At 46.6% G+C, this 14,578-nt stretch overlaps 1 protein-coding gene across 2 annotated transcripts in view; it reads right to left on the bottom strand.

Moving 5' to 3' along the window:
* Positions 1-13,633, bottom strand: part of LOC124217715 (homeobox protein abdominal-A homolog) — a 29,260-nt gene extending 15,627 nt beyond the window's left edge. The window contains exons 1-2 of one of the 2 annotated variants that reach the window (XM_046623744.2): positions 11,657-13,633; positions 10,750-10,794 (exon numbers count right to left, since the gene is read on the bottom strand). In XM_046623744.2, coding sequence (XP_046479700.1) covers positions 10,750-10,794; positions 11,657-12,407 — 796 coding nt within the window. In that variant the 5' untranslated portion in view covers positions 12,408-13,633. The remainder of the gene's footprint in view (positions 1-10,749; positions 10,795-11,656) is intronic. The other variant, XM_046623830.2, reaches the window with a different exon arrangement.
* Between the last annotated feature and the right edge of the window lie 945 nt (positions 13,634-14,578).

The following is a 14,578-nucleotide window of genomic DNA, read 5'->3' as shown; positions in this document are numbered from 1 at the left end:
AGCGTGTAGGAAGCGCCCTCGGCTCAGCCGCCGCAGCCTTCACCCCCTTCTGCCACCCACGCAACCCATTTCGTATTGGCTATCTCGCGCCCGTAGATTACACCGAGACCCCTGGGATGCCGGATGGGGGTATCCCGAGGCCTCGAGGTGAGGGGCGGGAGGCGGAGGCTCCATTCACCCCGTCAGCCCCTGATGCCACTCTATATAGCTAAAGGTCTATATCGCGCGCCGTCAAGCTCGCCGGAATTGCTCGTCGCCGTGTTATGCAAACGGCCGCATTTGTTACGATAGTGCTCGCCGGGGGGCTGTACTACCCTGCCGTCCCGCTGCCTCCCTTCGCGGCCCGTTCCGAACCGGCTACGTCACGGTCCAAGAGTCGTTGGTGGCTACCGCGTTTCCTGGACAAACGTACCTCCACGTACGGTATATAACCTTTGCCGATTGGCCGACCTGCACCGAACTATTTTATATCGGTTATTCGTGTATTTGCGCGCCTTTGTTCGTTCATATCTTATTTTTCGCTGCCGCGATACGTGTATACGTTGCCAGCAGGAATTTGCCGGAAAAAACCGGAGGGAAGGAACAATTTGTTTTTTTTTTTTTTTTTTTTCTTCCACTACCTTCAGATATCGAAAAAGTTTCTCGACCAACTTTGGTGCTAGGATAGCGATCGGCTGAGGTTTTGTTAATTGGGTTTTTTTCCTATACCCATTCTCGAAAGATGAGAAGGGAGCTTTATGGGGAAGGACTGAAATACAGAAACTAATTTATAACTTGACAAAGTAATAGCTAGTGGTGGTAGTGATAGGAGAAGAGAGAAGCGCGAAAAAGAAAATGAATAATTAAACACAATCCGGTTAATTTTCACACGAAGATCCGTGGCAGAGACTTCTCATCGTCGATTAAACCCGCGGTTGAATTCCAGACGCGATCGTAGACGCATCAGCGACAACAGCAGCAGCAGCAGCAGCGTCAAGGAACAGCTGATATTAATTTCAGAGGTCGTCAACATCCCGCGATAAGGTTCAAAACAAACTTTGTTTGAAATAGTTCGGCGAGATTAAAGCAATCTGGACAAGGTAGGAAGACGTGCGGAGGGGGTGAAATTTTGATGCCAGTCTCGTGTATGGTGGTCATGGTTTATTATCGCAGCGGTACGGCAAATCGGTTGCACGTATCGAGTTACCGATGCACTCGCGTAACACTCTGGCGAAAAGTTTGCCGGTTATCAGTAACGAGATTCGAACGGGAGACGCAGGAAAAGGAACGAAAAAACGCTTGGCCGCCGAACCGCAACTTGTCCCCGCAGAGTCCGATTGTCTCGCTTGACGCGGAATTACACGTGTAACTTGGAGTAATTGTGAATGTATGTGGACACAGAGACCTGAGCCGGACATTAACGCCGCGTAACGAGGCTGAGTGTATTATACACAAAACGTTTGAACGCGAAACGTGATGATATGTACATATACGTGCGTACATAATACATAACATTATATAAACGCTTGAACAAAATGAAAATGAAGAACGTGCATATAACTACGTGATAATTAGAGTAATTTACAATTAATTTGGGTAATTAAGAACAGCGATTGAGTCATAAACCGCAGGCGTTGTTGTTACGCTCGCTCGAAATCCCCAACGAATATAAACTAAAAGTTGATAGAACACACGTATGCATATGTGTATAAATGTTGGTACGCACATGCGTGCGAGCGGTATCGTATTTTTATCCGTATCGACACTAAATAAAGTTTTATTCTTTTCCGGGGGTTGGTACGTAAATAGTACCATGACGTTATATATCTGGAACTGATATATACGTACGCAAAATACTTGCACACTGCGCGCACCGCATTTGTGTTTTATCACATCAGATAGCCGGCATTGTCAACCGCATATAACGGCCGATTACCTGTAGAATTGAAAATTTACGTAATGACCATTTGAATTCTAACTCCAATGTTTGTACGACTTGGACTTAACGGAGTCAGTGTATTCAAAAATTTAATATCTGCAGTTGTAGATCGTTCGAAACCTTTTGCCAAATTTTGCAAAACGTATTTGACGGATCGGATAGTGAGTTTAGGGCGTAAAATAAGCTCTGCGATACTGAAATGTTAATTTGGTAACATCCTGAAGGGTGCGGCAATAAATCGACGGTTAAAGAAGTAATTTTCTTATTTCCAGTAAGATTCTATTTCTGCGAGTGCGCATCCGTTTCACGAAAATCGCTAGTGGGTAGATAAATCATGGACATAAATATGAAATTAGCATAAAAGAAACGAAAAGAAGAATAAGAGGATAAAAATTGTTCCGACGTTGACACGACGCTTCCGATTCCTCCATTGCTGCTCTACGACGAATAAAAATAAATAAAAACAAACAAATAAGAGAAAAACTGTTACCGAAACGCGATCGAGGATTTATCCGCAACCGAAATAAGAACAAGAACTGCGTTTCCGTTGGAATATGTATTATCATACAATATAATGAAGTCGCGATACCGCGGAGAGGAAGGCAGAAAATTTATTTCTGGTTGAATCCTGCGTTTCCGATCATACATATGTATACATACCTATACACGGTACACGCCACGAAGTCTGCTACGGGGCCAGAAAAAAAAAAGAAAAAGAAAATCACCGACGGTAGTACAAACAGATTTGAATTAATGCCGCGTAGGAAGAGCTTCGGATCTCGGAATAACGCGTAGCTGCTCGATTATTTACTCGAAGAAAGAATACCAAGGTAAAGAGAAAAAAAAAAAAAGGAAAAACGAGAGACGGGGTAAAAAGGAAAAAGCTCTCGATCAAGGGCGCGCGGTCTCTAAAGATTTCCAATCCGCGCACGTACAGCAGCGGATCTTCCCACTAAGTCTCGAATCAGTATACGAGGTACTTTGTCACCGATCTCGATAGCCACACACGCTCTTTATAGGTACCCACGAATCATGTCAATACGTAGTCAATGTGGCTGTGCGTTTGCGAACGGTTAAAATAAGTCGTTCGATTAGCATAATTACACCGGCAATGTATACTCAAGTATTATCATGCATAGCTCAACATCGCTGAGGTTTTCTGCCCGGTGGCGGAATTCAGTTGCACGTCTGAATACCATCGGTTAAAATTGTTATTGAACAATCAAGTCCGGTAAATAAATGCCCATATACACAAGTTGCAATTTCTATTCCCGTTACCCCCGATGCCGAAGGTACGAGCACCGCGTATTATAACTACTGGTAATTCGATGCATGGCCTCTGAAGATGCCCGCTTTTCATCCTCCCGATGTAATTCCACCTGCACAGTTATGCACCTACACTGCTCGAACGAACTCAACTTGGTATACGAGCAGCGATGACTTGCCTCGTATGCCTTTTTTCCGTCGCGCATTATAGAGATAACGTTGACGGAATAATTGCGGTAAATTGGTACAGGATGATAATTACCCACTTCTGCAAAAGCATCCACAGTTGAGTGCCTTCCTATCTTCTACTTGTTCACCTCGGAATTAAGAGCGAATATTATTGTCATTATTGTTATTATTATTGTTGTTGTTGTTGCTGTTATTATTGTTACAACTGTATTTGCAAGCATGATCTTATATTCCCAGAATGCCAAGTGAGATGTCATGAGAAGAAAGAAGCTGCATTACAGATAAATTTCGCGGCGCATACATCGCGTGATTGGCAACTTATAGTTAATTGCATTGAAATTCGTCCAACTGTATTTTAATGCGGGACATAGAATGAATGTTGATTCTTAACCACGGATCGATTCCAGAGGTTACTTGGCTCCCGATGAAATTTGGTAAAACGGAGAGATCGAAGGAGTGAAGGAGAGACGAGCTGACGGGGGTGAAAGTTGGGTAACGGCGTGGAATTTGAAGGAAAACTAAATTCCGCGTTTTTACCATTTTACGAGGGAACTGCGTGCAGCGCAAAACCGGGTCCCGGCTGACCAAGCCTTTACTTTCTCCGGGCGTTCGTTGCCCGGTCGGTGATTTACAGACTCACGAAGCGCGAAATTTTTTTTTTGGTTTTTTTGTTTTCTTTTTTACACCTTTCGTTTCTTCGTTCATTTTCCTTCTCTCTTCCCCCTTCTTCCCCACCCATCGTCGTGGATCAGGTAAACTTTATTGAAGGTGGAGGAGAAGGAAAAGGGAAGGTACTCGTAGCGTCCAACAAGCATTAACAAAGGGTGCGGAGAAAGTTACGAGTCAAGGGTAAAAAAGGGAAAACGAGAGAGAGAGAGAGAGACAGAGATGGAGAAAAAAAAAAAATAACACCGAGTGAACTAGAGAAGAATAAAAAAAGGAAAATAGCAGAGAAAAATTCACGACCGAAAGGGGAACCTGAAACGAGCCCCGGGGAAAGCGGACACGGACGGATGAACGGAGCGGGTTGTAAATGCCACGTAAGCTTTCTAATGTCACCGTCTCATCGTAGACTAAGGCAAAACTGCAAAACAGCTACGTTTGGCCAACTCTATACTCGTCCCCTTTATTTTCTTCACGTTGCGTAGCTATTCACCTCGGAATTCCAGACTGGCCGCCCCCGAAAAGAAACGGGCGTTTTTTTTTTTTTTTTTCTGAAGAGATGTTTCATTCTATATTCTTTTTCTAGACGTCTGGTGCGAGAAGTTTTCATGTCGGCGATGGTAATTAGAAAGCTGCGCACACTTCGAAATGGGCAATTTTTTTCAAGACTCCGGGAGACATCGAGGGAGTTTTTTTCCCCTCGATACTGTTGTTTCATTACGGCACTTTACCGGTGTTATATAAGAGTGTACAATTATCCTTCAAAAGACACGAGCATTTACGCCTGATTATTATTTAACAAAAATTATACGAATTAAAAAAAAAAGTTGTCAATCTTATTCACTCGCCAATTTGCATAACTGCATGGATTCTTGTCTCCCGTTAACCACCGTTTTGAATATATATATATATATATATATATATATATATATATATATTTTTAAGCAGTAAAATCTTTCACAAATGATTATAGATATAGAATATCGAAAATATGCTGCTACCTCTGAAGTTATTGGGAAGAAGAGAGAGAGAAAAAAAAACGAAAGTAAATAAATATACAAATAAAAATTATTAAGTGAATATAAAACCGGTGAAGTACTGTAATAAAAATGTTTTACCGCGACAAATTTGCTCGAGACGGGTAGAGTTATTTACAAGTTGTATACACGCCGTTAAAATCGCGGCTGCGGTTTCGTCCCGGGTACATACGTAATACGTACATATACCTGCTGCATGTGATAACTAAATACAGGGAATCGCATCGAAAGGAAAATCGAGTCAGACGGTAAGGTAAGGGTTGAGAAGGTTCCTTACGGACTTGGCACGCGACCATGTGCAGTATGGGGTGGTGCGCACGCATCGCCGTGACCATAAAATAAACGTTTGGGGTAGCGTCGGCGGCGGCGGCGGCGGCGGCAGCCCTGACGGCACATAAACACTTATATAACGGCAATTAAACTGCTTTTAAGACCCATAAAACTGCAGTTTCAATAATCTCTGTGACAACACGATCCTGACCTGCCCGTAGTCAGCCTTCCGCTTCTTCTTCTTCTTCTTATTCCTCCTCCTCCTCTTCTTTCAAGTTCCCACGCGACCACCGCAGCCGCCGCAGAGACCTGCACGAGATAGTCCTCCTGGTCTACGTCAGACGTCAGCTACACGCCTTCGTCTACAAGTCGTAGACACCGCAACGTACGGACCGTCAAAAACCCAAACAGACTCGATCTTGGGTTACGTGATATAACTTTACGCCTCTCTCGGAACAGATATACGCACCCCCACACCACCCCAGACTTCGCCTTGTGCCTTATTCCACGGATCTTGTCGTGGCCATACGCGAAGCTGAGATCGTCAAAACGTGAAACGTCACACCGACGCAGTACCGTGCAGTCGTTGACACGATAAAAGTGTAATTGAACTCGAGGCGATGATTCACTCTTTTCGTTGATGAAAATCTTGATGTAACCGTAAGTTGAAAGCACCAGAAATTTTCACGGCTGAGTTGGGTTGGGTTAGGCTAAGCTGACGACACATTGAGTCGAGTGTTTGAAACATTACAGAGTGCTGATTTCTCACCCAAAAGATCGACGTTGAACAGAAAAAAGCAGCTGGATGGTATACCAGATGCGGGAGTCTTTAACCCCGGGTTACAAAAAAGTTCCGTTTTGATCAGGGAAAAAAACCAGAAAATAGATTTATTTGCAAGAGAGTTTTCTTTCGGTACCTTGTACTTCAACCGATGCCACATTTGTGACAATTTTTCCATACGACAAACCCGTAACTTGGGTAATTTTTCTATCGAAAAACTTTCATGTCATAACGAAATGAAGAAACTGATTTAATAATTGTTACCGCGTTCGAATCGCTCGAGTTGTTCTTCATGCGAATCGAACACCGTAAGCATGAAATTACAGCAAAAGTGTTCGGAACCGAGGCAAAAGCAAAAAAAAAAAATTAGATACAGGATCAACCCTACGTGCAATGAGTATCTTCGAAGAACCGATTTGTACGCGTTTGCACGTACCAAAACGATGGTTCTGGTTATAGAGAGTGGCTGGTGTGTGTAGGTCGGAAATCGCGGGTGTAACGAACGCACAGACACAGTCTTGATATCACCTAAATATCGTCCATACGCCTGCCTTCGAAAAGTGTTGGTATGGAAGTTCGATTCGTTCCCGCAGGTTTTCCTCTCTTTTCGTTAGTTCACTCGGGGTGGAATTGAAGGGGCGAGGGGTTGTCATGGGCGGAGGACGCGGGGGGCCGAAAGGACGGGGGGCTGATCCTGATCCCCAGGCGAGTTGGGATAATACCTACAGACTCTGCACGATGCGGCGGCCATCATCGAATGCTAATGAGGGGTGGGTTCGTTCGAACTGGTGTGTTCCGACCGTGCACCAGCGGGACCAAGAGCAGCAGCAACGGCAGCGGCAGCGGCAGCGACAGCAGCAGCGGCACCGCCGGATCGGACTGATTATAAATTATGCATTATCTCGGGTTCCAGCATCCCGCCGGCCCCCAACCGCCCCCCGCCACGATCCAGGGCCGAAAACGTGGAATGCTCTCTCCCATACATGGGATAGATTAAAACCGCATCCACCGCACGCTCTGCACCCACACTGTCACCGAATCAGCGGCACACACATTGCGAAAATTAAACTCTGCATATTATACACTTCAAGCCACCCTTTCTCAGCCTCACTGCTGCATTTGCTGTCACGGTATGGTAACTGGGAATAATTTCACCCCCATTTGCCCTGCACTCTTGTAGAAAAATTTTATATACGAGTCGATCGTGACAAAGATAAATTGCTGAGAAAGTTTTCATCATTTTTAATGCTTACAATGACTTGTATTCAAAATAAGAGAATCAAACCCCGCGCCATTGGAAGAGGAATTACAATTCTAGTTATATTTTCCGTAAAGATAGAAGTTATTCAACTTTCTAGACGTCGTGTAAGTCACTGCAGGGATAAGTGCGAGTATGAAGGGCGAGGAATATAATCGGCCCCTATCTTGTTACGAATGCGTTTCATCCGATTTATGATTCCGAGGAGTTAAGAGTTCGACTCTTTCTTCCATTTGCTGCGTGTGTAGACGGTTCGGAGGAGGATGATCGAGTTTTTACGGAGGGAAGGGGACGCCCACGAAGTCGTGAAAGAGAATGCGATACGGAAAACGGGAGAAAAATAGTGTGAGGAGAATTGAGGCGGAGGAATAGGCGTGAAGAATGCGTCGATAGGCGAGAATAATTCAACGGCGTAACGTTAATTTTTATGAAAAGAATAAAAATATATCTCAGACGGATATACGTATCGGGAATATTAATTCTCAAAGTATAATTTATTATAGAGTAACGCGTCTTGCTTCGTTCTTGCTCGCTTCCAATGTATTTTTTCAATACAGACTAAGAAGGATTAAGGCGTGACAAACGAGGCGCCGCAATCTCTTCACGTCGATTTATCGAGGGATTGATTGGGTTCGACTATGAGAGTAAAAAAAGGAGCGGGCATTCTTCCAAGTGGAATCGAAAAATATACGACTCTGATATTCGGCTTTCGACTCCTGCGTGGCAATAGACGGTACACATCCTTCGGATTCTATAGAAAGAAGTCTGATTAGTGAACTCGAGAACATTGGGCAGTACGTATGCAAATTAAGCACATTCCGCAAATACCTAAATATACCGAAATGCTCGCGCCGAATTAAAGTGCCCCGGCAAATGGATTCTCTCTAGGTTCGTTCGTTTAATGCAAAAACCCTCCGATAGACCGAAGCGGCGAATAAAAATTTCAACGGCACTCCGTTTACCAACGCCTCGGTGTTCCTCTACCACACCGGCTCGTCAGAAAATCGTGCTTGTTTTCTCTTTTATCCAACGAATGAAATCAGACAAAGAATCCGTCCAAGTTTCCCATCGAACGAGGGCATTTTCCTTCCATAGCCCTTCCAGCTTAGCCAGAGAAGGGCTTGGACAGCGAAGTCAAAATTCAACCGTCCAAGCCAGACCTGCGATGACTTGGATGCAGGGGTTCAAGTTTTGAGTCAAGGTGTCATTTCCGGAAATTTCGCAGCTCGGGAGCTGGGCTCGTTTCACGGGGAACGTTCGTAACGGTAAACACATAAAGCCTGGGGCGGCGAGTGTAATGATTTTATGGGTTTATGGTGTCTCCGGCGCGCGCTGCTACCCTCCTCCCCGTATCAATTCGGCTCGTTTGCTCCTCACCGAATATCACCGCTGGCTTACTAAGTCATTCATAAACACGTCGTATAAACCGGGGATTTCGAGTATACCTTAATTGGACTTCGAGCCTTCAGCAGCCGGGTCTTTGGGTCGACTTCATCGTTCGCGTCTAACTTTTGCGGGGAAAAATTACCCACCCCGAGAAAATATTAGCCTCGTAAAAGTTTCAAGTTCATTCTGAACGCTTACTTTGCATCTATCTAAAAATTTTTACGTGTATCTGTAATAATGTAAGATTATATTGAGGAAAAAAAATGTTCAACTATCGTTGTCAAATGGAGACAAAACTTTTACGGAATACAATGGACGATTTTAAGTCATGGGGTTAAAAATAATCGAGAACGAAACCAGGGAATAAAAGTCGTTGACTCTTACACAAAGTTTCGATCTTACTTCAAGGATGGATTAATACGGAATTTTTTCTTCTTACCTACTTACTAACTCTATCTTCGATACGGAGATACAAGGTTGAGCGATTGGTACTTTTTACCGCTTTTCAACGAGGAAGGATAAAATAATTATACACAGAATCAGAAAAATATCTATCAAATGAAGAAAAAAAAAAGATCCCAATTCCGTTTCTCAATGAATAATAAAAGCTAAACGTTTTTCCTCCATGTACTCATCGCATGGTGCTCATATCTCAAGTACTAGTACTTCAGTCGAACCGGTTGGCTGAAGCTCAAGATACAAAGTTATCGGTAATCGTGTGCGTAATACGTCTTATCGCGCGGTAGTCTTTCGAAAGTTCATCGTCGCAACGGAGTGTCGATCGGTTAGTCAGTTTGAACGGCGTCACTGACGTCGTCGACGACGAAGAGTAACGCATGACCCTGTATGTGCATGCGTGGTAAGTAACTCCAGAAATTAATTGAAGCGAACGAAGAATGCGTTACGTGCGTGATCGGGCAATATGAATACATGCACAAGCGTTTACACATAGATTGTAATACGAATGTAAACAAACAATTAAAGATAACTGATAATGAGCAAAAATATATATTATATACACAAATTGTACACTGTGTATGTAATACATTTATAAATATGCGCGGGATACCATTTCCGACTGTACCTATAAGCGCTTTTTTTCCTCGTCTGAATGATCGTCGGAAAAAAGAAACCGCTTGCGTCATAATTCCTATTAAACCGCTGTTACACGTCCCATTATTTTATCGCTACGATGACAATTCCATTGGGACAGAAACATTTACAATAATGGTATAACGCTACAGACGAGCAACACACATCTAGAGAGCTGTTTCGTGATAATTGACAAGACGATTTGATAAGTTTTGTGCCAGTTCTGGTGAAACGATTTTGATCGCTGAGAATTCTGTTACTTCGCGCGCACAAGAGAAATGTTCGTTGTAACATGTGTATACACAAGTATATATATGTGTATAAATAAATGACTACATGTGCGCAAGAAAAAGACATTCGTTGGGAAGAGCGACTGGTCAAATCTCACGATGGCTGCAGTTTAGGTCTATAACTTTTATTGCTCATAAATAATTCAGTGCATGATTACGAAGCTTTGGATCACCGATAATTAGATCTTAATTGATAATTGGCTAATAAAGTGGCCATAATATAAAATTCACCGACTCGTAAATCAGCGCGGGTAAAGGTTATAATACCGGAAAATAAAGCTCTTCAATACATGTGTATGCAGGTGTAGTAAATTGCGTTCGTTGCGCAATGATTAGGTGGGCAAATATTTTAGAGAACCGATCACGAGACGACGACGACGACGACGATGATGATGATGATGATGATGATGATGACGACGATCGTAAAATTGGTTAATCCACACGAAAATAACGATCTGACCAATCGATTTCAGTATACTCGACTCACGCGTACAAATACACGCATCCTATCGCAGCGTAGGTCATGAATAGTGGTAGTAGTAGTATTAGTAGTAATAATAATAGTCATAGTAATACGTAGCGGAAATTTTTATATGTACCTATATACTCACCACACACGACTCTGTCAAAGGGGCTCATCCAATCTGGAAAAAGAAAATGAAAATATTTGATTACCAAAAGGGGTTTCACGGTGGTCAGTGCGAAGCCCGGGTATAATGGAGGCATTTAACACCGAGAACGCGCATGCTTTGCGCAAAGTTAACAACCGGAAACGCACGTTCTAGACAACGTTACGCCAACAAGATGCAATTAGAAATGGGAGGGTCGGACTCCTAATGAGATACGCAATGCTCGGTAGTACCTTGGTCCGGGGATTAAAGAGACCTTTGACGCGTGCAGGCGTCGCGACGGCCGTCGAACCGACGCCACGCCGCCTCGTACTTGCCGTCGCAACCGAATCCACGACCACGCACCGACATCCTTCGAGTTTTCCATGATTTACACAACTACGTTCGAGCGTTTCCACGATATCGATTTATGGAAAGCGTCATGTTTATCACCGTTAACAGGCATGCGCTGCAGATATAACGAACAATAAACACGTAGGACGTTCTCTTGGCTCTACGTTCACCAAACGTGATTAGGAACCGACTACGAAGGTATCACGGACGGACGACCACGTAAGAATTATGCAATGATTCTAAACCGCGGCACGTCGTTGAATTTACTTTCACAGTCCGTTCAGGCAGAGCTTGCAGCAGCTCGACGTTTGCCGACGGCAGTCGACTCGAGTTACCGAGCAACGAGCTTGTCGGATTCTCGGATGCTTGCGTTATCCATTTTCCGTTTACGAAAACTCACGTCAATGAGACGACCGTCGAGGCTTCGGCAAATATTACGGGGTTCGATCAAAGGGTGACGATAACAAGACATCGGGGGGAGGTCGGACAAAAAAGGCATCATGCGTGGCAAGAGCGTTAAAATCCCGAAGATGTATTGACTCACCGGTAATGGACATCCATGGATATCGCGGAATGTCCGGTATGCCTGGCTGTCCGGTGGTGGGCTGCTGGCACGAGGCGAGAGGATCGACGGCGGCGGAAGCCGCCGCGGCCTGGTGGTAGAACTGGGCCGCAGCCGCCATGGAAGCGGAGGCTGCGGAAACCGCGGACGATGCGGAGGCCGAGGATACCAGACTTCCGGGTGTCCCGCCGTTCTGGTGGTGGTGCCCGAGGGTGTAGTTGACCATGGGGTCGCCGGCCGACGGTGCGACGTTTCCGGCCAGGCTAGCCGTGTACCTGCACGACTTGTCGCCGGCCGTCGCCGCGTCTACGGCCGCAGCCGCGGCCAAGGCGGCGCTCGACGCCGCCGACGAGCCGAACCCTGGCACCATGGATGACGTGGCCCCAAAAGCGGCGGCCGCGACGGCCTGCTGCTGCTGATGGTGGTGGTGGGCAGCGGCCGCGCTGACGTAAGGATACATTGCGGAACTGCTTCGAGCCGCTGGCGATGTCGAGGCTGAACTCCCCGAGTGCTGAGGACTCGAGCCCGTCGGTGACGGTGAGTTGTGCTGTGCGTAGTTTACGGCCGCGGCCGCTGCGGCTGCCGCAGACAGACTCGATTCAAGGCTGGATGAAGCTGGGCTCGCTGTGCAGGCCTGGACCGACGCTGGGTTTGTCGAGCTGAACAATTGCTGATGGTGAAATTGCTGATGGTACTTGGGTAGCATACTATCGATTATGAATTTCGAACTCATCGCTGCTCAAGAGCGGACGTTCGAGTTCCTCAACACCCGCAGCACTGCACGTCTTCCCCGAGGTCGCACCGTCCTCTCTGCGGCCACATGTTAATCGGAACTCACTCAATCGTCATGAAATAATACTCACTCTTTCAATGATCACCAACGGAGATTCTTCGAGCCCCGGTGTCGTCCGCTCTTCACCGGCTCGCCCAAGAAACTCACCCCGATACTCGATCCGTCGTGGTGCAATTCGTGTAATTCAATCACTCGGACCATAAGCGATCTTTACCTTCACCCTCCATGCACTTTCTACAAACGCAACTTGTCACACCACGCACAACAACCAGATGAATTTCCGTCATTCGCGGATCCGCGGGATCTTCGAAGCCTCGACCAGCTCCGGCCGTTCTCGCAGGCTTGAGGCGCGAAACGTAGCATGCACGACGATCGAAACCGAATCCCGCGCGCACCTGCACACCCCTGTATCTCTCCCTCTCTCGCTCGCTCTCGTTTCCCTTCCCGTCTCTCTGTCGCGAGATCGGGAACAATCTCGTCGTGCGAACGCCTCGTATCGCGTTTGTGCGTTGATTACAGTTCGCCGGACGAGCCCAGCTGACCGCCGGTAGGTATTGTTGATCCGTGGCCGACGGGTAGCTGGCGGAGTACCGAGAGCACGAAAGGAGAGCGTGGCCTGTCAGATGGTGGAAGCAGTTTCTTGCGTTCTTCTCGGATAGTCGACGAATCCTTTATGGGCCATGCATGAAGGTACTATAGCCCCCTATCCCGAACCCGGCGTACTACGCCACGGCCAACTAAATGTAACCCCTTACAATAATGGCGCCGCTTGTCTCACGGTCCCCTCTCTCCGAACCCGGCACAGCTGGTAAACAGAGGTGGCCAATCAGCGGGCGTCCTTACCCAGCAGGGGCCAATGGAAGCCGAGCTAGGCGCGCCAAGATGAATGGGTCTCGGTCTCTCGCCTCGCTCCCTCTCGCTCCTTCGCCTTCCCACCCGCTCACTATCGCTCCGTTACTCTCGCTCTCTCTCTCCCTCTCTCTCTCCCTCTCTCTCTGCCTCCTTCCTTATCTACACACTCTGCCCTCTCCGTCGAAGCACCGCGGTGGTGTACGAGTCGTGGGACTCACACAGGCCTCGGTAGAGAGCTCACCGTCAGCTCGTCGTCGTGTTGCTCTCGGAGAGCGCGCGAACCGACAGGGTTGCAGTACCACGCCGCCTGTCAGTCAAAGGCCTTCGGCGCGTTTCCTCCGCCACGTTCTTTTTTGTTTTTGTTGTTTTGTTTTTTTATTTTTTTTTTTTTCTATTTGTTCTATTTTATTTATTTCTTTTCTCTCTCTCGCTCCCTCTTCGTCGTCGAATCAAATTTCGCGCCACGTCGTTTTCCACCTTTCGGGAGATAATCAATCCGATCGCACGCTTCCGTCAAGTCGAGACGAAACGATGCACCAGGGTAACCAAGACCAAAAATCACCGAGCCTCCAAATGCGATGCACCGGGGGACCGCGTTCGAACCGTCGCGCGGCACACTCGGCGACTATCGGAAACTTGCACTGACACCGAATCTCCTCGGCGTGCCCGAGCACCAGGGTAACGCTCGCAAGGGCAGCATGGTAGGGGCGCGAACGGGTCTCTCAACTTCACACACAGACGCAAGCCTCTCACGTAGCTCACCGACACTGGTGCGCCTAGAATCCAGTCGTAAACACGCCATCCTCTCTCTCTCTCTCTCTTTCTCTCTCTCTCTTTCTCTATCTCTAGCTCTCTCTATCTCTCGCTCCGACTGATGCACCGCTGGACATGTGTGCACCATGCGCACACGCTCCCACGTGTTTAATACGCGTACGCACAGGAACGTCTATTTTTACACTCACAGCGTAGCGATTTCTGATTTTTCAGAGTCGTTATAAGATCACGACGACGGAATGATCTACGTCACGCCGGAGGCGTTATACCCACGCTGCATGCCGCGGTGTTGACGCGATCCGCAGGCTCCTCTTCCTCTATGTTTTGGTTACAGTAGGATTAGAATTAGCCCCGTACACGTTGTAGACAACTCCGGATTTAAGCCCTCGAGACATCGTTGGGGTAGGTTGTTTTTGAACGAGTACCTTCCCATATATATACGACGTGCACACCGTCCCGCAGTGATGCGTGCAGGACGCACTCGG

The sequence above is a fragment of the Neodiprion pinetum genome, chromosome 1 (assembly GCF_021155775.2).
Source record: "Neodiprion pinetum isolate iyNeoPine1 chromosome 1, iyNeoPine1.2, whole genome shotgun sequence".
NCBI classification, from domain to species: Eukaryota; Metazoa; Arthropoda; class Insecta; order Hymenoptera; family Diprionidae; genus Neodiprion; species Neodiprion pinetum.
The sequence above is the reverse complement of the archived record's forward strand: the minus strand, read 5'-3'. Positions and strand labels throughout refer to the sequence as shown.